The 23,045-nt window shown below is 36.8% G+C and overlaps 1 protein-coding gene, 1 long non-coding RNA gene, 2 other non-coding genes and 1 pseudogene across 4 annotated transcripts; all 5 read left to right on the forward strand.

The window, feature by feature from the left end:
• Window positions 1-3,005: 3,005 nt before the first annotated feature.
• On the forward strand, window positions 3,006-6,564 carry LOC123388226. The gene is made up of 3 exons (XR_006602781.1): window positions 3,006-3,393; window positions 4,793-4,858; window positions 6,286-6,564. It is a non-coding gene; the product is annotated as an uncharacterized LOC123388226 (long non-coding RNA).
• LOC123388261 lies at window positions 3,579-3,654 on the forward strand. The gene has a single exon (XR_006602816.1). It is a non-coding gene; the product is annotated as a small nucleolar RNA SNORD126 (small nucleolar RNA).
• On the forward strand, window positions 5,831-5,977 carry LOC123388260. Its single transcript, XR_006602815.1, has one exon. It is a non-coding gene; the product is annotated as a small nucleolar RNA SNORA79 (small nucleolar RNA).
• Window positions 6,565-9,029: 2,465 nt separating the features above from the next.
• CCNB1IP1 (cyclin B1 interacting protein 1) lies at window positions 9,030-19,117 on the forward strand. The gene is made up of 4 exons (XM_004781467.2): window positions 9,030-9,136; window positions 10,659-10,991; window positions 14,381-14,714; window positions 18,282-19,117. Exons 2-4 carry the CDS (start codon window positions 10,695-10,697, stop codon window positions 18,482-18,484), a joined length of 834 nt encoding a protein of 277 aa, XP_004781524.1. The 5' UTR covers window positions 9,030-9,136; window positions 10,659-10,694; the 3' UTR covers window positions 18,485-19,117.
• Window positions 18,802-22,134, forward strand: LOC101673599 (annotated as a pseudogene).
• Window positions 22,135-23,045: the final 911 nt, after the last annotated feature.

Below are 23,045 nucleotides of genomic sequence, written 5' to 3' on the forward strand. Positions count from 1 at the left end.
TAGGAATGGTTAAAGGCTGATGGGATCATAAAGCAAGTACTTGAACTTTGACTAAGATAGGCCTTTAAGTGTTCTCTCTGTCTCACCCATGCCTATGTGTCATTTCTATCTAAAAAAGAATAGGTTCTTTGAATTCCTGTTGTATCCTATAATGCTAGACACAGAGTGGGCACTGAATAATTGGCATGGAACAGGGTAAAACTGAGCAGTGGTAGTAATCTTAAAGCAGAAGCATCAAATGATTTGGTATTATCAATTTGGAGTTTGTATCAGGTCTTCATGAAGCATCTGTTCACATCTGTAAAAGGTACCTTTTGGCCATGAGCACCATCACTTGGCAGCATTTACTTCTCACAGGGAACAAAATGAGTGGGTCATTGATAGTTTATGAAGTATTTACAAAATATTTGCTTAAGCTCCCTAAATGCTCAGTAAATATGAAGTGGCCTTCACATGGTACAGTGACATTTCCTGAAGTATAGCTAGAATCCTTCAGGGAGCATCTCATCCTAGGAGAGGGGTCATGTGTTTAATATCAGGATTTGTGTCCTAAACTTTAGGTTATGTGCCAAGGATACAGAGACCAGAACTGTTACAATCTAGGTTTGTGAGAATAGAGAAGTTGCACCTTTAGGTGTATATATAATTATTCTCTGGTAGGGAATACTTGGATCATGGGATTTTGAGGGAGACAATGTTAAAGCTTTAGAAACCTTGCACTTCAATGCTTATTTCGTCTCTATTTCCTTGGTTAATCTAATATGCTACTCCTCTGAAAACATTTTACATAATTAAAACAGTATTCAACTCTAGGACAGGAGTTAAAATAACACGTTGATCGCATATCTCAGGTACTTAAAACACCTCAGTCTCTTTCTGACCTACTGAGCCTCCAGAGCATTCTCTATATGTGCCAAAGCAAACCAACCATCTTCTGTAGCTCTGCTTCTTATTTCATGTAGGAAGTGGTATGGTGAAGTGAAAATTGGGATTATTGACAGAACTGGATTTAAATCCTAGCTCTTAATAGCTGGGTGACCTTAGAAAATTTATTTAACTCCTCTGAGCCTCAAATTTCCATGTAAATATGAGATTGTAAAGTTTGAGTGAAGTGATTTGTACAGTTCTTGATAGAAAGTAGGAATTTTTAAGAATGATAGCTACTGTTTCCTTTCTGTCAGTATATTTTAGTTATACTCATCCTTTAAGGTACTGTTGTCCAACAGAACTTTGTGTGATCTATATTGTTCTGTATCGTGGCCATTAGCCACATGTGACTACTGTGGGAAATGTTCTATATTGTTCAATATTGTGGCCCTTAGCCACATGTGACTACTGATTGAGCAATTACAATGTGCCTGACTGAGGAAGTTAGTTTTTTTTTAAAGACTTTATTTATTTATTTGACAGATAGAGATCACAAGTAGGCAGAGAGAGAGAAGGAAGCAGGCTTCCTGCTGAGCAGAGAGCCCCATGTGGAGCTCAATCCCTGGGATCATGACCCAAGCCAAAGGCAGAGGCTTTAACCCACTTAGCCACCCAGGTGCCCCAGGAAGTTAGTTTTTAACTTAATTTTAATTTTAATGAATGAATGAATGTGGTGTTACCTATAGGACAGTACAATTTTTTTTTTCTTGTGATGAGAACTTTTAAGATCTCTCTTAGCAACTTTAAACTATACAATACGGTATTATTTTAAGTACAATTTTAAGGCTCATTCAAGACCTGTACCTTTTTTCTTCATGAAGACATCTGTGACCAGTGGTTCTTATTCTTAGCGTTGCTTGCTCTACTGCATGGACACTAATATTCATGAATCTTGTCTTTCTAGCTAGATTATATCTGAGGTTATAGATTTTTAAATCTTCACATTGATGCATGAAAAGGAACATGGTAAAGATATAATTGTAATATTTTTAGTAGTAAGTTTTAAATTATCATTAAATGCAATATAAGAAACTTTCTAGTTAGTAATCTGGTGAACATGGAATAGTCTGAAGTTTGCCTGCAGTGATGAATTTTGTGTTCGGCCTGTTTCACCTAGAAGTTAGATTACACCAACTGTTGGAAGAGGAAATTATACTTTTTCTTATATTGCCATCTTGTGGCCACGTTGGGCTCTGAATGATGCTACAATTTTGCTTTGTCAGAGGAAGGTTTTCTTCAGTTGATTGTGATTAATTTTTACCAAGAGTAAAGGCTAAATACAATCAATGTTGGATGAAATGAAATTGAAACACACTTTGAAAAAAAATGTTAACTATTTTGGATTACTTTCTCATTTTTATAAAAGTAGACTACACTCCCAAAGTGATGCTTGAACTCAGAACCTTGAGGTAGAGTTTCATGTTCTACCAACTGAGCCAGCAGGGGCCTCAGATTACCTTCTTATTTATCTTATGGGTTACCTTTTTTTTTTTTTTTAAGGATTTTGTGAATTTAGTGACTGGTTACAAGGGTTTTCTGTAGTTACACACCATATGGACTTGGAGAGGTTGCAGTATCCCATGCCTTTTATGCCCCATATTGCTGAATTTTCCCCATGGCTGTCAAGCTCTGGTTGCAGCCAGCACACAGCTCCTTCCTTTTTCCATACCTGTTCTCTTGTTGTGAGACTGTTGACTTGTATCCTTTCAGAGTGTGGTTAGTCTTATTGTACTGTTTTACCCAAACTTTTAAATTAATCAGTTAATCAATTTTTTAAAAGATTTTATTTATTCATTTAAGAGAGAGAACACAAGCAGGGGTGAGGGGACACAGGGAGAGAGAGAAGCAAACTCCCCACTGGGCAGTGAGCCCAATGTGGGCTCAATCTCAGGACCCAGGGATCACGACCTGAGCTGGAGGCAGACACCTAACTGGCTGAGCCATCCAGGTGCCCCCAAACTTTTTTTTTTTTTTTTTAAGATTTTATTTATTTGTCAAAGACAGAGCACAAGAATGGGGAGAGGCAGGCAGAGCAAGGAGCCTGTTGTGGGACTCTATCCCAGGACTGTGGGATTATGACCTGAGCCAAAGGCAGACGCTTAACCAACTGAGCCAACCCAGGTGTCCCCAAACTTTAAATTCATACAAAAGTTGATCTTGTGTAAGAGTCCTGCCCTAATGTGATACTGAGATTGGGCATTTCATGATGCTCTCCGAATAGATGGGTCCATTTATATTACTGACTAGAAGTTAATATACAGAATGAAGTTTTCCTTGAGGTTAATTTTCCTTGAGGCTATAGGGGTGTGACTTGGGAGTAGGCTGGTGTGCATTCAAGTCATTTATTTACTTGCTTACTTTTTATTTTCCAGAGATGATACATCTGGAAAGTTGGTATTCAGGTAGTTGGTAGATCGTGTAGTTCAACTAATTTCTAGATAGAAGCTGATTCTTTTGATACCAGAGGTAAGTGTAAAAGAAAACTATTTTTACTTTGTTTGGATTTTTAATCTCCTTCTAAGTTTTGGGGCCCCATGTTCTTAGTAGCTAGAATTTGGTAGTTTGAAAAAACCTTAGTTCTTACGTTAAGAGGGTTTGCTTGGTTTAAAGATGAGGAGCTGGTGGTGGTTCGCCCTTCATAAGTCATTTACAGTTTGCTATGATGAAATGCATCTTAAGTCCGTGTTTCAGCTGATCACCCTGATTAAACACATGCTCTGAGAGACTAAAGCTAGGGCAAATACCTGGAGTTGAATTCTGCTTCTTGGAATTCTTACTGGATTCTAGCCTCCAGTCCCAGGTAGTTCTTAAATCTTTGAATTACAGATCTGACACTACAACACTTTGTTGTGCTTTGATCTTTTGTGGTATCTTCTTGAGATAGGCAGAACTAGGGTCAAGAATCCTTAATCTAAACATTCAAACACTACAGAAAAAACACTGATAACTGGTTTAATTCTGTCAACCATTTTACTCGGCAGTTTTAAACTTATCACTATTTTCTTAATTTATATGTAAGATCAAGAGAATCTCAAATGATACATTATATGTTAAAAAAAAAAAAGATTAAGAGAATCCCAGAGTTGGTTAAGTCAACTTTGCCAAGATCATAAAATGTGACACTATATGGACATTTAAAAGTTATGATACAGGTTTATCTTTCTTGAAATGTTAGGGTATTCATGATATATTAATAACAAGTTATAGAGCAATATGTGTAACCCTTTTTATGCTTAAATATTTTCTTTTTTAAGATTTTAAAATTTTATTCATTTGACAGATAGAGATCACCAGTAGGCAGAGAGGCAGGCAGAGAGAGAGGGAGGAGGAAGCAGGCTCTCTGTTGAGCAGAGAGCCCAATGCAGGTTTGGGTCCTAGGACCCTGAGATCATGACCCAAGCTGAAGGCAGAGAGGCCTAACTCACTGAGCCACCCAGGCACTCATGCTTAAACATTTTCATATACTTATGTTTACTTCAGAAATTATCTGAAAGGATATATTCAAATACCAGGGGTTATTGTTTCCTATAGAATTGTATTCTAAGGGTGATCTTGTTAACTTTTATTTTCTGACTTTACTATATTCAGGTATTGTATAATTGAACCTACGCAGAACAGGCTTCTATCCTTTACCTGTGCCTGCATGTTTCAGCAGAGAATGGGGTACATATGAGGCAGGAAATATAGGAAATAATAATTCAAATAATTCAGTAATTTGTAGTAATTCAAAGTAACATCAGCACTTTTAAATAATAATTCAAAGTAACATCAGCACTTGAAGTAGGTTTTAGTTTTGGCTATGTCTTTTGCAGAAATGAAGTTTCAGGAGACTGAAACTAGATCTGAGTCTCACTTCTTTTCCCAGGCTGGAATTCTTGGGTGCTCTAAGTCCTGGATATACAATAGATGATGACAACATTTTTCTGTTATGGTAAGTCTTCTCTGAAATCAAGAAACTTTGACATATATATGAATCTTTGAAAATTCAGCTTTATGACTTCATGGCCAGCTGCTATGCTGCTACAGAAAATTTTGTTTTTTTAAAAAAGTCAATTAAGGATGTTGAGAGGTAGCATAATATAATAGTTACACATGGTTTCTGGAGTCAGACAGGGTTCAGACCCATCTTTTGTCACGTAATCAGTTATGTAAACTTGGCAAGTTTCTTAACATCTCTGGGTCTTAGTACCCTTATATCTTAGAAGATGAGAATAATAGTACTGGATTCAGAAGAATAGTACTTGACTTTGAAGATTACATAATAAATGCATGGGCTTAGAACATTGTTTAAGCATATGGTAATCACTCAAAAATGTGAGCTGTTTTATCTTCAAAGTCCTGTGCAGTTTTTGCTTACATGCATCTTTCTGCCAGTTGGTCTACACCTCATTATGTTTATCTTCAGCACACAAAACTCAATTGCATTCTAGAATTAGGCAAAGTATAGTGATAAGGACTATAGGGTATATCTTTATATAACTGCCCCAGTAACATTTTATTTAGTTGATTGATCTTGTTTTGGTACCAATTTATTTATCATCTTATTCCTCATTTTGTCTATCTAGCTGGCTCTTCCAGCTCTTAGTTGACCTAAAAATTTAGACGTAGTGATTCCTATTAAGAGCAACTTGATAGCTTTATTTTTATTTTTTTAAAAGATTTTATATATTTATTTGACAGACAGAGATCACAAGTAGGCAGAGAGGCAGGCAGAGAGAGAGGGAGGAGGAAGCAGGCTCCCTGCTGAGCAGAGAGCCCGACGTGGGACTCGATCCCAGGACCCTGAGATCATGACCCAAGCTGAAGGCAGCAGCTTAACCCACTGAGCCACACAGGTGCCCCGATAGCTTTATTTTTATAAATGTTCCTTAAAGCATTTATTAAAATGGTTGGAGATAAATTTTGATGGCTGTTCCTCTCACTGCTTGGAGCTTTTGGTAGTGGGATTTTATTCCATCATATATCAAAGCTGACTTGTCTTCACTCAGGGCACCATAGGATGCGTTGGCCATCCATTAGTGTCTTCTGATTTTTGCGGAGTCAAACAATTATGAAGCAGGTGGTGATAGATTAAGAATGTACCTGTGATTGAAAAATAAAACTGATATGAAAACATGAGGATGTAGTTTTTAGAAATCCCTTTGACCACAAAAGTGTTTGAATAGCACTGACCTAGGACTATGAAAGAAAGAGGTCTAGTAATTGATTCTAAGAGTTACTGAAACATTATGCTCTGAAATCATTAAATTTTAAGTGGTTTAATTAGTTTTCTACTGATAAGTTTCTACTGATCAGTTTTCTACTGAGTAGCTGTTTATATATTTCAGGTTAGCATTAAAAATGTCTTTTTCTTTCCAGCATGAAGGTAGATGATTTTCAAATTAAAGATGGAACGTGACTTTTCTCACCAGAAATGCCTTATAGAATCAACTTGCACAAATGTAAGAAACACCAAAGGAAAGAGTGAAATACTTGCTTTTATCATTCTTAGATTCTTTGCTAGATTATAAACTCCATGAAAGTGGGAAAGCTTCCTTATCTGTAATGCCTGGCCCAGAATAGATACTGAAAAATACATGAAGTGATTTGAAACCTCCATTAATTTTTTTTTTTTTTTAGATTTTTATTTATTTATTTAATTCTCAGAGAGAGGGAGAGAGCACAAGCAGGGGGAGTGGCAGGCAGAGTAGGCAGAGGGAGAAGCAGCCTTCCTACCAAGCAAGAAGCCCGACGTAAGACTTGATTCCAGGACCCTGGGATCACAACCTGAACCGAAGGCAGCTGCTTAACCAACTGAACCCCCCAGGCGTCCGCAAAAATCTTTTTAAGTCCTTGGAAAATGGCAACCATTTTAATGGCATTTCAGCAAGATATTTATTTATATGTAATAATTGGGACTTCAATTTTCACTCTGACTCTGATGGAAATTATATGTATAGGTACATTAAACTATCTGAGTACCACGGAGTCTACTTAAAACACTTAGTATTTGGGGAGCCTGGATGGCTCAGTTGGTAAAGCCTATGACTCTTGATCTTAGGGTTGTGAGTTCAAGCCCCACCTTGGGTATAAAGATTATTTAAAAAATAAAATCTTAAAAAAAATTAAACTCTTGATACTTAATTATGATGCCTGACCCATTACGAGTCAATGAAGAATGGCTACCAAAACAATCTGGCTATGTGAGGAATAATATAAAATGTGAGAAAGATTTCATTTTATAAAAGCTGAGTGATGTTCATTCTTCACATATTTTTTGTATGCTTAATATTTAATAATAAAAAATAAAAAATTTTTAAAAAGCTCTTTTTTGGTCGTTGGGTCTTTGTATTTCAGCCTTGATTGAGTTCAGTAGTCTCATCCCCAGGAGCCCTCTAGAAAAGAGCCAGTGAAGGGTTTGTCTATGCCATAACAGAAGAGTATACAGTGCCACTGAGAAGCAGGCTAGTTCAGGTCCTGGTGTTCCAGATTACTGCGATATTAAGACTTTGTAGCACCCTGCGTCCCATTTATTCTATCTGCCAAAACATGTTGGCAAAAAAAAAGTATACATACATATGTACGTACATATACATACTACACACACATATATATATGTTATTCCTACAAACTTCTGGCCAAATGGGTTGGAAATTTGTAATTGAGTTAGTGGGAAAATTGTGTGGGGAACACTAAGGTTTCGGGAATCAGTTGTCTTAATGAAGAAGTAGAAGAGATCATATTGCAGTACAAAGGTAAGTTAGATCACAAAATTAGGTTCTGGCTAAATTTGAATGCTTTATGTTTTCTAACTTTGAGATTGTACTCTTTTATTGTACTACATTTGGCATTGTTAAAAATCAGAAAATGCACAAAAGGCTCAGATAGCCAAAATAGATGTGAGGAGTTTGCACATGAAACCCCAAGTTTGTTTGAATCCAATTTGTACCACTGGAATTAAGTTACCACTCTAAACTTTCAAGACATTTTAGGAAATGTATGCAGAGGTCAAGATGACTTTTTCTAATTACTGTGAACAAGCAAGCAGTAAGTAGACCAAAAACTAGCACAAAATTGTTTAATTAGGATAGGTTTTTGTCTGAAGAAGAATGGCTTAGAAATTCACTACCCAGAAAAAGGTTTGCAGGGCTTTGGTATCCATTGTGTTGCTGATTCATTGGATTGTGTCTTACTAATTCACAATGGGGTCACATCATCTGGACAGGTGGCTGGCCACAAAAGACAGCATTAAGGCTTGTATTCTGAGAACCCTTCAAGCCCTTCTCAGTTTAGTTTCAATATGGATTCTAATGAACTCATATAGATTGAGCAGAAAATCACACAGTTTACAAAGAACAGAAAAGAAAGTGACAGGTAATAGCATTAGGGTAAAACAGGCACAAACATTTAAACAATTAAAAGTAGGTCCAGGAGAGCACCTCAAAAAAGCTGACACCTCAAAAAAAGGCAGGCAGATCACCTCAAAAAAGCTGACACCTGATCCTCTCGCTTCGTTACAGGCACTGTAATGAATGTTCCTAATACAGATTCTAAACGAAGGAAAAGTTCTATTTTCTTTAAATGTATATAGAGGATGTGTAAAAGCTAGAAAGATGTCTTTATCAAGATGGATTAAAAAATAAAACGGCAGAATCTACCTCAACATGGAGGTGATAACTATCCAAGTACAGGTATCTCAAATTTCTGGGACTTTTCCTTGAGACAACTTAGCAAGTCTGTGCTGCCCAGCCGGTCCTCCGCAAGAGCTCCCAGGACAAACACCCGCATATACGCAGGCGCACAAGCTAGCCCTGTTAGCTTCCCAGCTGTCCCTATCCTGCTCTTACTCAGGAGCCTCTGACCTCAAATGTTATACCCAGGATAGCCTAGGATGTTACTTTTTGTGCCAGCTGAGGGCAGTAAAGGGTACTCCATGGCCTATCCACGGGGCTCCCATGTGGGAAACCCGGACCATGCTCAGTGGGATTCATGCCCTCACAGCGCCTGAGACGCGCGTGCATGGGGATATGTGCCTGAATCCAGGTGCCACACCCTGACGGTCCCAGGATCCTGCGCGGCCGGAAGCCCTGTGCCCACCACCCCCAGGCTCCAGGGCCACCCCACGCATGCGTTCTGTGTCGTACTGGAGAGGTACCGCGAATCCTCGCCCGTGTAGTGCTAGAGTTGTGGAGGCGACGGCGTTTTCCCGCGCTTTTTCTGGGCCCCTCAGGTTGGATATATTATTTGTATTATTATTGTTCTTATTTTCTCTGCAGAGTACAGAAAGCAGAAAGAACTCAAGTGAACTTTCCGTGAGTCCAATTCTTAAAAACTTGGTCTTCAGTAACTTAAAATTTGCCGAATTGGCTTTTCCCCGAGTCGGGGAAAATTTGGAATTAGCTGCACCTTCCGCTCTGCCTGAGAAAGCTCTCAGCTTTAAAACTTCCCAGCTCTTCTGCTTCCCCTGTGCCTGTTATCCAGCTGGAGGTAAAATAGGCCTCATAATTCCTGCTGCAAGGTGCCATTTATCGTTGGAGACTAACTCAGTGGGTACTTAGGGGTAAAGGTATCAGAGTGCCCTCATCGACCCATGGGACCAAGGCAACATTTTTTCCCCCCTTTGGAATCAAGGCAACATTCTTGACAGAATTTGTCGGTTAATAAATGTGTTAAATATGAACGTTTTCCTTGGTGTGTAATTGGTGTGTCAAAGTTATTTCATACAATGTATGGTTTTGGTATATCCAGAATATTGCTGTCCAGTTTGGATTAGTAAAACCAGTGAGAGTGGACACTATATTGAAAAATAACAGAAGAGTATTTATTTATTTATTTATGAGTATTTATTTAGTTTTACAAACTTTTTTTTTTTTTTTAGGTTTTATTTATTTATTTGAGAGAGAGCGAGCACAAGAGAGCAGAAAAGGTCAGGGAGAGGAGCAGGCTCTCTGCCGAGCAGGGAGCCTGATGTGGGACTCGATTCTGAGACTCCCAAGATCATGACCTGAGCCAAAGGCAGTTGCTTAACCAACTGAGCCTCCCAGGCACCCTAGTTTCACAAACTTCTTTACTGAGAGTATAGCATTCAATAGTATTTATATTAATAGGTGAATTATTTGATGGTAAACAGCTTTTGTTCAGATTTTCAGTTTTCATAATGGTCATTTGCTGGAATGAATTAAGTTATTTTCCATTTAATACTACATATTATTACTCTTTTTTAGGTAAGGCAACACAAGTAAAGAATCTGAGAAATCAGTGTATATGAAAAACGTAAAACTGTAACTTAAAAAACACTTTTTCCTAAAGAGTGGCTGAACTTGGTGCCTGGACTTATATCTGCCAAGCGTGAGAAGTGGTACTGACTGAAATATTCTGGCAAACTATGGATGGGTATAAATTTGGCTTTTTTGTTTAGGCATTGAGGAATGGCAAAAGGCACAGATTAATTTTTATTTGTACTTTGTAAATATTCCTAAACTTTATTTTCCATGTGCATATTATTTTTGGTTTTAGTAAGATTTGGATCACTTTGTGTCTTTAATTTTTTCTTTACATTTTTTTTTCATGGGCTTTCTAGAGGTTTATATAAAGGAGCACAGTTAATATTGTCGAGTCACTGAAATCAATATATTGATTATAATAAATGCAAACAATAAAATACATTATTTTATCATAATAAAATGAAAACATACTCTATTTCATTTCATTGAAATTTGACTTATTTCACCTTTTCATTTACCTCTTATTAGGCTTCTTTTCAGCATCTGGAGACTTCACTCTCTCTTATGTCTTTGTGTGAAGACATGCTGCTTTGTAACTATCGCAAGTGTCGCCTCAAACTCTCTGGTTATGCATGGGTCACTGCCTGCTCTCACATCTTCTGTGATCAGCATGGCAGTGGTGAGTTTAGTCGGTCACCAGCTATCTGCCCTGCCTGCAATAGTACCCTTTCTGGAAAGCTAGACATTGTCCGCACAGAACTCAGTCCATCAGAGGAATATAAAGCCATGGTATTGGCAGGACTTCGACCGGAAATTGTGTTGGACATTAGCTCCCGTGCACTGGCCTTCTGGACATATCAGGTTAGTGCTTAGGCTTGTTTTTCTGGAGAGTGTGATTTGAAGCATATGTGGAAGTTTCTAATGTTTCTCCTTCATTGTGTTTGTATTCATTTTTTTTAAAATATCTTATTTTTTTTTTTAATTTGTTAGAGGGCACAAGCAGGGGGGCAGCAGACAGAGGGAGAAGTTGGTTCCTCTCTGAGCAAGGAGCTTGATGGGGGACTCAATCCCAGGACCCTGGGATCATGACCTGAGCCAAAGGCTAACCAAATGAGACGCTGAAGCATCCCTCATTTTTTATGAATATATAGAAAACATTCTTTTAAATAAATTTTTTAAAAAATTATTTATTTATTTGAGAGAGTATAAAAGAGAGAGTGTGTGTGTGCGTGAGAGAGAGAGAGAGGGCATGCGCACAAGCATCAGGGAGGGGCAGAGGGAGAAGCAGACTCCCCTCTAAGCAGGGAACCTGATTTGGGATTGGATCCTAGGACCTTAGGACCCTAGGATCATGACCTGAACAAAAGGCAGATGCTCAACTGACTGAGCATCTGACCCTAATAATTTTTTTTTAAAGTAATAGGTTAATTTTTGGAATTCCAAAAGAAAGAAAAAAAAATGAACCATAATTCCATCACTCAGATATATTTGTTTGATATATTTGTTTGTGTATTGCTGGACTTTTTCTGTGCATAAATATGTATTTTGTCTAAAAGTAAGGGTAATATCAGTTAAAGCTGACATTATGCTTATGAATATTTTATTAAGTATTTTAAAGTTAGCTATCCTATAATTATAATTTTAATAGTTGTATTGCATCATAATTTATTTTCACGTAGTAAAAAAAGTGGGGTTGAGCTTTCTTATCAAATTCCACATTTAATTTTTTGCTAATTTAAATTCCCGAAAGTGGATGAATACATTTCAAAGTTGTAAAAATTGCAGTATTTTGGGGTGCCTGGTGGCTCAGTTGGTTAAGCATCCAACTCTTGATTTCAGCTCAGGTCATGATCTCAGGATCGTGAGATCAAGTCCCAAGTTGGGTTCCAAGCTGAGTGTGGAGCCTGCTTAAGATTCTCTCTCTTCCTCTGCCCCTCCCCTGTATGCTCTTCTCTCTCTCTCTCTCTCTCTCTCCTAAATAAATAAATAAATAAATAAATAATTGGGGACACCTGTGTGGCTCAGTTCGTTAAGTGTCTGCCTTAGGTTCAGGTCATGATCCCAGAGTCCTGGGATGAGTCACATTGGGTTCCTTGCTCAGTGAGGACCCTGCTTCTCTCTCAGTCTCTACTGTTTCCTCTGCTTATGTTCTCTTTCTTTCTCTCTGAGAAACAAATAAAATCTTTTTTTTTTTTTTTAAAGATTTTATTTATTTATTTGTCAGAGAGAGAGAGAGAGAGAGTGAGCACAGGCAGACAGAGTGGCAGGCAGAGTCAGAGGGAGAAGCAGGCTCCCTGTGGAGCAAGGAACCCGATGCAGGACTCGATCCCAGGACGCTGGGATCATGACCTGAGCCGAAGGCAGCTCTTAACCAACTGAGCCACCCAGGCGTCCTGAAACAAATAATATCTTTAAAAAAAGATTTTTTAAAAGATTTTATTTATTTATTTGACAGAGAGAGATCATAAGAAGGCAGAGAGAGAGGAAGGAAGCAGGCTCCCTGCTGAGCAGAGAGCCCGATGCAGGACTCAATCCCAGGATTCTAGGATCATGACCTGAGCAGAAGGCAGAGGCTTAACCCACTGAGCCACCCAGGCACCCTTAAAAAAAGATTTTTAAAAAATAAAAAAATTTAAAAGCTGAAGTATTTTATTTTATTTTATTTTTTAAAGATTTCATTTTTAGGGGCGCCTGGGTGGCTCAGTGGTTTAAGCCGCTGCCTTCGGCTCAGGTCATGATCTCAGGGTGCTGGGATCGAGTTCCGCATCGGGCTCTCTGCTCAGCGGGGAGCCTGCTTCCCTCTGTCTCTCTCTGTCTGCCTCTCCATCTACTTGTGATTTCTTTCTGTCAAATAAATAAATAAATAAATAAAATCTTAAAAAAAAAAAGATTTCATTTTTAAGTGCTCTCTATACTCAATGTGGGACTTGAACTCACAACCCTAAAATCAAGATAGCATGCTGTGAACTAGCCAGGTGTTCCCAAAATTGCAGTATTTTAAAATTGCCCTCCAGTTAGGCCATATTATTTTGTGTTCCCTTAAGTGTATGATGGTGCTTGATTTTCCAAACTTTCTACCTACCAATTAGCATGAGTAAAGTAGAATCTTGTTAATCTTTTAATATGCCTTTCTTGGATGACTTTTAGATGAAAACATTTTCTTGTATTTTTTTCATGAACTTTTCTTTTATGAATTGCCTGTTTCAGTTTGCTTATTTCAATTGCTATAGGTTTTTTCGTATTGATAAGAATTCTCTATATATCTAACTCAGATGTTACAGGAATTTTCTTTTTTTCAGTTATCTTTTATTAGTTTGATTTTTAAATTGGCCTTTTTACTGTTGAGTTCTAAAAGTTCTTTGTATGTTTTGGGTATACAGTCTTTTATGAGATAACGTCTTTTACAAATATTTGCTCTTAGTCTGTGGCTTGTCTTTTTATTCTCTTGACATTGTCTTTTGCAGAACAGAAGTCTAGCTTATCAGTTTTTTCTTTTGTAGATTGTGCTTGCTGGTGTTGCATCTAAAAAGTCACCATCAAACCCAAGATCATTTAGATTGTCTCCTCTGTTATCATATTGCAATTTTACAGTTTTGTGTTTACATTTAGGTCTTGATTTGTATTGAGTCAATTTTTGTGAAGGTTGTACAGTCTATGTTTAGATTGAATGTGACCTCAGTATTTTGCTGGCTATTGCCCAGAAAGTGCTCTTGGTAACTTGGCTTGTTGCCCTTTGTAATATGGCTACTTGCTTCTACAAAGCCAGCCAAGAGAGAGAATGTGCTAAGGCAGACTTTATAGTCTTATGTAGTGTGTTCATCCTGTCATTTTTCCTGTATTCCAGTCATAGTTTCTGTCCACATTCAAAAGGAGGATCTAAGTACAAGGAGGTAGGGTTAATTGGAGGCTATTTTATAATCTGCTCTCTGTAGTATGGATTACTTGAGATATGAAATTATTTCTTAAAAACCTTAAGACTACATGTCACTTGTTAAGGTTAGACAAATCCTTTTTTTGTTAGTATATTTGTAGTAGTTTGAGAGTATTCCTTCAGAATTTTTTCCTATGCATTTAGTGACACAGTGTATTATTTACTATAATAACCATCCTATTGTACATCTTAACCCGATTCTAAATGTTAAATTAATAACATCCCAGTGTAAGTCTTTCTTTTTCTTTTACATTTAAAGTTTTACAATATATAACTATATTTATTACCTTAAAAGTCTTTTTTTCCTGTCTTGGGACAGGTACATCAGGAGCGTCTCTATCAAGAATATAATTTCAGCAAGGCTGAAGGCCATCTGAAACAGATGGAGAAGATATATACTCAGCAAATACAGAGCAAGGATGTAGAGTTGACCTCTATGAAGGGGGAGGTCACCTCTATGAAGAAAGTGCTAGAAGAATATAAGAAAAAGTTCAGTGACATATCTGAGAAACTTATGGAGCGAAATCGTCAGTATCAAAAGCTCCAAGGCCTCTATGATAGCCTTAGGCTGCGAAACATCACTATTGCTAACCAAGAAAGTACCCTTGAGCCTTCCATGATTGCACAATCTGGTGTTTTTGGCTTTCCATTAGGTAAGAAGGGATATGTAATATCCAATAACTGTTCTTTAAATCTTTCACACTGTGTTCTGCACAGTTCCAGGAAGGTAGTGGAGACTCCAAAGGCGTAAAATGGTGGTAAGCTCCAGATTCTTCATCCATGTCTCAACATGTGCATCTTTGCTTTTATCTATTTTATTTGCTTGTGATTAAATTACATCTTCAATGTAAACAGAGAAAAAAAATCTCTCCAAAGTAAAAGTTTTCATATTGGTACTTTAAGTGGAAAGCTATTTCCTTGCAGTAATAATAATGATATTAGCTGCTATTTATTGATTGTTTACCAAATACTAGACACTGTTACAGTTGTACATGTATTCCTCTTATTTTCAAAACTTTATGATGTAGTTATTATTATTATTATCCTTATTTTACAGATGAGAAAACTGAGCACAGAAAATTTAAGTAAATTAAGTAAAATTTAAGTAAATTAAGTAAAATTTAAGTAAATTAAGTAAAATTTAAGTAAATTAAGTAAATTTAAGGTCACAGAACTGTCTTCAGAGCCCACACTCAAAAAGGCCATGTTTGGTTTCTTTCACATGGCAATACTGAGTGCACCATTCTTAACTTATTGTTGGTTGTTTGGTTCACATTTTTTCATTTACCAAATATTTATCAGACATATTTCATGTGCTAACTGCTAGACATAATCCTAGGCAATGAGATATAAGAATTATCCAGATAGGATCCCTGCTTTCTGGAAGTGTACAATCTAGGAAGATGCCAGTACTTTTTTGCTTTCTAGGTGCTTTGGAAAATGCAATGAATATCGTATCTCTTCTTGAGTCCTTCTCTTTATACTACTCTTGATATAACAGAATCCAAAAGATTTTTGTAATGCTATTAATGTAAGTTAGTTTTGGCATATAAAAAAGTGAGGTTTCTTGTACTTGACTTTCCTAAATATGTGTTTTTTGAATTATAGGCTGAAGAAAAAGATTTAGTGGGGAGGAGATATCCTAGAAAAGGCAGGAAGTAATGAGATGAGGTTTATCAGCTAGAAGAACTGAAACAAAAATGAATTTTTGCTTAACTTTCAGTTAATCATAATTATAATTTAGTCAAAGTGTTATTGTATATTAATACTGTAGATATTTTTTCCTTGTTATGATCCACATTTATTTTGATTTCTTTCATATTTACTAGTTCTTTCCTGTTCCACATTTTATGCACACTTAACTTTTTACTTTCACCTCTTGCTACAGTTGTTGGCCTGAAGAAGATATAGTCCACACTCTTCCTTTAGTTAGTTACATGTTCCCTTTAAAACTTGTAGAAGCCAGAGAACGGCTTGGTTGAAGTTGTTAGATGCTTATTTAATCAGATCTATTGTCTGATTTTTCTTAAGGTTATTCTAATTGATCTTGGATCATGAGTATATGCCAATTGTTCATAGTTGTCTTATATTTTCTAGAGTGTTTATGGCAATCTTTAAAAGAAAAATTATTCTTTTTTATTTTTTTATTTATTAGACAGAGAGAAATCACAACTAGGCAGAGAGGCAGGCAGAGAGAGAGGAGGAAGCAGGCTCCCCGCTGAGCGGAGAGCCCGATCGGGGCTCGATCCCAGGACTCTGGGATCATGACCTGAGCTGAAGGCAGAGGCTTTAACCCACTGAGCCACCCAGGCACCCCAAAAGAAAAATTATTCTTAAAGCACTGGGTCAAATGGTTTTATACACACACTATATTCCTTTGAAGTAGATTACATAGACAATGAATAAGATTATGAATTATAAGTTCTAGCATTACTAAAAACATATTTCATTGTGTCAAATTACTTTGGTTGATGAGGTCATGGCTACTGGAAACTGTGTCACAGCAGAAGATATGGTATATACTGTGGTCATGGAGGGAGTGGGAGCTATCATAGCCCTTTATCCAAAATTAGGTTTATATTTTACAGTCTCTTGACTTATTTCGCTAAGCATGATACGCTCTAGTTCCATCCATGTTGTCGCAAATGGCAAGATTTCATTTCTTTTGATGGCTGCATAGTATTCCATTGTGTATATATACCACATCTTCTTGATCCATTCATCTGTTGATGGACATCTAGGTTCTTTCCATAGTCTGGCTATTGTGGACATTGCTGCAATAAACATTCGAGTACACGTGCCCCTTTGGATCACTACGTTTGTATCTTTAGGGTAAATGCCCAATAGTGCAATTGCTGGGTCATAGGGCAGTTCTATTTTCAACATTTTGAGGAACCTCCATGCTGTTTTCCAGAGAGGTTGCACCAGCTTGCATTCCCACCAACAGTGTAGGAGGGTTCCCCTTTCTCCGCATCCTCGCCAGCATCTGTCATTTCCTGACTTGTTGATTTTAGCCATTCTGACTGGTGTGAGGTGATATCGCATTGTGGTTTTGATTTGTATTTCCCTGATGCCGAGTGATATGGAGCACTTTTTCATGTGTCTGTTGGCCATCTGGATGTCTTCTTTTTCAGAAATGTCTGCTCATGTCCTCTGCCCATTTCTTGATTGGATTATTTGTTCTTTGGGTGTTGAGTTTGCTAAGTTCTTTATAGATTCTGGACACTAGTCCTTTATCTGATATGTCGTTTGCAAATATCTTCTCCCATTCTGTCAGTTGTCTTTTGATTTTGTTAACTGTTTCCTTTGCTGTGCAAAAGCTTTTGATCTTGATGAAATCCCAATAGTTCATTTTTGCCCTTGCTTCCCTTGCCTTTGGCGTTGTTCCTAGGAGGATGTTGCTGCGGCTGAGGTCAAAGAGGTTGCTGCCTGTGTTCTCCTCAAGGATTTTGATGGATTCCTTTCGCACATTGAGGTCCTTCATCCATTTTGAGTCTATTTTTGTGTGTGGTGTAAGGAAATGGTCCAATTTCATTTTTCTGCATGTGGCTGTCCAATTTTCCCAGCACCATTTATTGAAGAGGCTGTCTTTTTTCCATTGGACATTCTTTCCTGCTTTGTCGAAGATTAGTTGACCATAGAGTGAGAGTCTATTTCTGGGCTCTCTATTCTGTTCCATTGATCTATGGGTCTGTTTTTGTGCCAGTACCATGCTGTCTTGATGATGACAGCTTTGTAATAGAGCTTGAAGTCTGGAATTGTGATGCCACCAATGTTGGCTTTCTTTTTCAATATCCCTTTAGCTATTCGAGGTCTTTTCTGGTTCCATATAAATTTTAGAATTATTTGTTCCATTTCTTTGAAAAAGATGGATGGTACTTTGATAGGAATTGCATTAAATGTGTAGATTGCTTTAGGTAGCATAGACATTTTCACAATATTTATTCTTCCAATCCAGGAGCATGGAACATTTTTCAATTTCTTTGTGTCTTCCTCAATTTCTTTCATGAGTACTTTATAGTTTTCTGAGTATAGATTCTGTGTCTCTTTGGTTAGGTTTATTTCTAGGTATCTTATGGTTTTGGGTATACAGTCTCATAGGAGTTGAGTTCTGTTAAAATATTTATTAAATAAAAAAGATTTCTTAAATAATATTGTGTTTTGTTTCTAAAGATCTGTGAAGAAATAGATGCTTAAATTTTTCACTTATTTTTTTCTAGGGAACAACTCCAAGTTTCCTTTGGACAGTTCACCAGTTCGAAATCAGGGTGGTGGAGATGGAGATTTTCACTTCAGACCATTTTTTGTGGGGTCTCCCACAGCACCTGAGCCCAGCAACAGCTTTTTTAGTTTTGCTTCCCCAAGTCGTGAATTAGAGCAGCAGCAAATCTCTAGCAGGGCCTTTAAAGTAAAAAGAATTTAGCTCACTTTACAGAATATTTCTCTGTTCACTGTTAGTGATCTCATTTAGCAAATAATCTTTATTCTGATTAGGATAGGAGTCACCAACCTTTGTGTGTTATTACATTTTCAACTTATGAGAAACTCAGTGCCAGTAGGAGTCCCTTTAGGGTCTGCCCCCCCCATTATTTAAAGTATGAGCATTGTATTGAGCCCAATTTTATTGTGACTGTTGAATTTTCATGTTTTGTAGATGACTGTTGGTTTTCTGTCTGTGTTATTTCTGACTGAACTAGGTGTTTATGTATATGTACATAAGCACCTATATTATAGGTCTACATGCCACTTTGTGTTCTGGTATTTATGCATATGTGTGTGTGTGTGTGTATTTGTGTTCCTTTATATTGATATTTTGCTGTATTTTCCAGTATATTTATGCAGAGACTTTGGTCTCAGGAAGTGGCAGGTGAATCTTTGTAGTTTGTTATTTGGGTATGTACATCTATGTATTTTTGTATTTGCCCTTGTATTAATTTGTTTGGAGTGTGCTCATGTTGGTGAATAAGAATACAATTTCATGCTTTTATGTTAAGTCTATATTTACAATTAAAAATGATTCACATTGGGTGGGAGGTTTGGTGAGCCTGGTGGTGGGTATTATAGAGGGCATGTATTGCATGGAGCACTGGGTGTGGTGCATAAACAATAAATTCTGGAACACTGAAAAGAAATTAAAAAAAAGAAAAAAATGATTTACATTGATAAAATTATTTTGTAAAGTTGATTTTTTGGCATTTATTTCAAAATGAAATGACTCCACCCTTCTGACAGAGTGCCTTATTTAAGGATGCACTCTTATCACAGAAAATTTAAAATATGTTATTTATCTCAAGAGATTATATTAATTAAAATACCTTTAAAGACTTATTCCTTGTTTTCCTTTATTAAATAGCATTTATGATCACTATCACAAACAACTTATTTAAACCGTAGAGCTGGCCCACGTGGGTGGTTCAGTGGGTTAAGTGTCTGACTCTTGATTTTTGCTCGGGTCATGATGTCAGGGTCCTGAGATAGGGCCCTGGGTCTGGCTGTGCACTCAGCAGGAAGTCTGCTTCAGGTCTCCTCTCTCCCTCTGCCTTTCCTCCCCTGCACATGTGCTCTCTTAAATAAATCTTAAAAAGCAAACAAACAGGGGCGCCCCAAAAGAAATTTGAAAAAATACTTGCCTTCTGTACATCATTTCAGTGGTCCTGGGATTTGAAAGCCGCATCGGGTCTCTGCTCAGCAGGGATCCTGCAATTTAACTCTCTCTTCTCTCCCCTGCCTGCCTTTTGAATCTGAATTGTGACTTTCTGGGATTGTCAAATGAATCTGTAAAATCTTAAACTGAAAAAATTATCCTACAACCAAACATAAAGCCCAAAAAAATTTATTTATTTACTTTGACAGACTGTACATCATTTTAGTGGCATGATTTGAAAGGCAGACTGAGAGAGGGAAGCAGGCTCTCCGCTGAATTTAAGCCCGATTTTCCCTCGATCCCAGGACTCTGAGATCATGACCTGAACTTTTTGGCATTGCTTCTTAACCCAATGAGGGACTGAATTAAGGCGCCCCCTATAGACCTTTTTTAACTCTTGAATTTTATTATTTATTTCTATTGGGTTAGGAGGAATTATAGTAGAATTACTCTAAATACCAAATCCCTTTGATATTTGGGTAATAAAGTCATACTGAATGTATTTGAGGATATTTTATATTTAGTGATAGAAAAGCAAATGAATATTTTTGCTTTACATAATTGGATAGCAAGTACTGTTTTCTTCCTTAGTAGTATAGAATATAAAGCTTTTTCAAAAACATTTTTTACTCTATTCCAAAGTTAAAATGGTATATCAGAAAGAGGATGAAAGTCTTCACTTAAAAAGTTTTAAAATATCTCTTCCCATTTCATAGCTGTTAACATATTTTATATATTACATTACAAAGTATTTTTCTTCCCTCTGCAGTTTAAATTTTGTTAGAAAATGGTGGGGAAATAATTTTATCTTTATTTATGATTTACTTCTGCTTTGAAACTTCTTGTGTTAGGTTTATAGGATCAGTTTGAAATACATGTAAGCTATAATTAAAAAGTAGAGAGAATTTCTTAGGACTTTTACATGCTACTTTTAATTAGTTACTTATTGAAGAGTTTAATGTAGTCACATGACACCAATTCAAAAAAAGTGTAAAACAAAGCATGGAGTGAGGTCTCGCTTTCACCCTGTCCCCCAGTCACTCACTTCACTTTTTTGAAAGCGACTAATGTTGTCAGTATCTTGTGTCTCTTTTAGAGATAGTCTATGTGGAAGCAACTAATATTTTATGTAAAATTTATGTTTATTTTTCAAGATGGAATTGGGAGGGAGACAAACCATAAGTGACTCTTAATCTCACAAAACAAATTGAGGGTTGCTGGGGGGAGGGGGGTGGGGAGAAGGGGGTGGGATTATAGACATTGGGGAGGGTATGTGCTTTGGTGAGTGCTGTGAAGTGTGTAAACCTGGTGATTCACAGACCTGTACCCCTGGGGATAAAAATATATGTTTATAAAAAATAAAAAATTAAAAAAAATTTATGTTTATTTTTAAATAGGTAGTACATGCACATGATAAGTTCAAAAGTGTACACAGCAAAAGCATTTTCTTTGCCTACTGACAACTCTTGGTCCGCATTTCCTTTTACAGAGATAGTCATTGTTTCTTATTTATCCTTCTAGACATAGTCTATCAATATGTTGGCACTATTAATGTACTGATATACTATTAGTTTATTAGTTATGACTTTCATGATACCATTCTGAGTGTAACAGAATTATTAATATAGTCTGTTTAAAATGATGAAATCCCTCTGATATAGAAAATAACTGTCAAGTTTGGAAAATATTCAGACAAATTACTTTACCATTGTACTACATTTCCCTTAAGGTTTTAAACTTACAACACAGGCATACACTGTCTTAACCTGTCCTTTTTTGGTGCAGAAGATGGTATTATAATCTTGGTATAAATAGAAAGATATGGAACAAAAAGATACATGCAATCAACCTGAGAATATTAGAAGTTTGCAGGATTTGGAACAAGTTTATAAACTCAAAAGTGATTATAGAGCATCTTCTTTGAGCTACAGGCATTGGGTTAAGTTGATTTGCCGCAGTGCCGTTTCATGAAAATCAGTTTCTAGCCATCCTTTGCACATTTCTAGCAGATAACCTTGCTCTAGTACCTGCTTGGATGTACTTTTGGTAATGTGGTTGGAATGTATCTGGCTCAGAATTATGACATATCACACCTGATTAAAAAAACTTATAGAAATTAAAAGGACTTGGACGTAAAGAAGGAATTCCCTAGTTCACGAGGTGGACTCCAGCATGGCCTTCTGGATGTACTGATTCTGTTGTTTTTGTGTGCCTCCTTACCCTCAGAGCCAAAAGTTTTTTTGTTTTAAATTCCAGCCTCTGATTTTCCTCTCTGCTAGATCCTGTGTTGGCTTAGAGTACCAATGGGCCACAAATTAAGAACTATGCTTTTCCAACATGCTTATCTCTTCTCTTCCTCCTTCTAGCCACTTGGGATGGCCCAAGACTGGAATGATGGTGCTAGGTTCATAAATGTGACCCATAATTAGTAGTCTCTTTTTTATTCTTTGGGATTTCTACTACCTTTTCTTTTTTTTCAGGAAAAAATTGATGATTTGGGACGCCTGGGTGGCTCAGTTGGTTAAGCAGCTGCCTTCGGCTCAGGTCATGATCCCAGCATCCTGGGATCAAGTCCCACATCGGGCTCCTTGCTTGGCAGGGAGCCTGCTTCTCCCTCTGTCTCTGCCTGCTATTCTGTCTGCCTGTGCTCGCTCACTCTCCCTCTCTCTCTCTGACAAATAAAAAAAAAATAAAATCTTAAAAAAAAAAGAGAGAATTGATGATTTTTGTATACCCGATCAGATATAAATAATGCTGATTTCACAGTTTAGCAATTCTAATGGCTGTTTAAACATTTGGTACTAAATTATGTTGTTTCAAAGTAACTAAATTAAAGTCCAAAAGCTAGTTACTCCGAATTATCCACTTATTTTATGCTGTTGTCAGGAAGCTCCAGAGTTGTTAATTTAACCAGTAAGTCAATTTGCTACTCTTTAACTGAGAAACTATATTCGGAGAACTCTGTCAGGAATTAGGGAGTTTAAAGACATTTAAACTCAGAGCTTTTGTCTTCTGTAGAATTCATAGTCTACTATTCAAGTTTTTCCTCAATTTTGTCTTTGATTTGGCTTTTTTCCCTCAAAAGAATCATATTTATTTTATGGGAGTACAGGTGTATTTGATATTACACGATGGATAAATGACAAGTTGCCCATAAAGGAAATGTTATGCCTCTTTACAATAAAAAATGGATTTGCATTATAACCTTATAGTAATTCTTATACGAAAACTTTTTTTGTTTTTTTTTCTTGCAATCAGAAACCGCCATTTTATTTTTTATTTATTTATTTTTTTTAAAGATTTATTTATTTGACAGAGATAGATCACAAGTAGACAGAGA

Source organism: Mustela putorius, unplaced genomic scaffold (assembly GCF_011764305.1).
Source record: "Mustela putorius furo isolate JIRA1106 unplaced genomic scaffold, ASM1176430v1.1 tig00003896_pilon_pilon_pilon, whole genome shotgun sequence".
Taxonomy (NCBI): Eukaryota; Metazoa; Chordata; class Mammalia; order Carnivora; family Mustelidae; genus Mustela; species Mustela putorius.

Coding starts and splice junctions, on each gene's coding strand:
- CCNB1IP1 (XM_004781467.2), top strand. CDS start 10,695: ATGTCTTTGTGTGAAGACATGCTGCTTTGTAACTATCGCAAGTGTCGC. Junction 10,992..14,380: donor TGGCCTTCTGGACATATCAG/GTTAGTGCTTAG, acceptor GTCTTGGGACAG/GTACATCAGGAGCGTCTCTA. Junction 14,715..18,281: donor TGTTTTTGGCTTTCCATTAG/GTAAGAAGGGAT, acceptor ATTTTTTTCTAG/GGAACAACTCCAAGTTTCCT.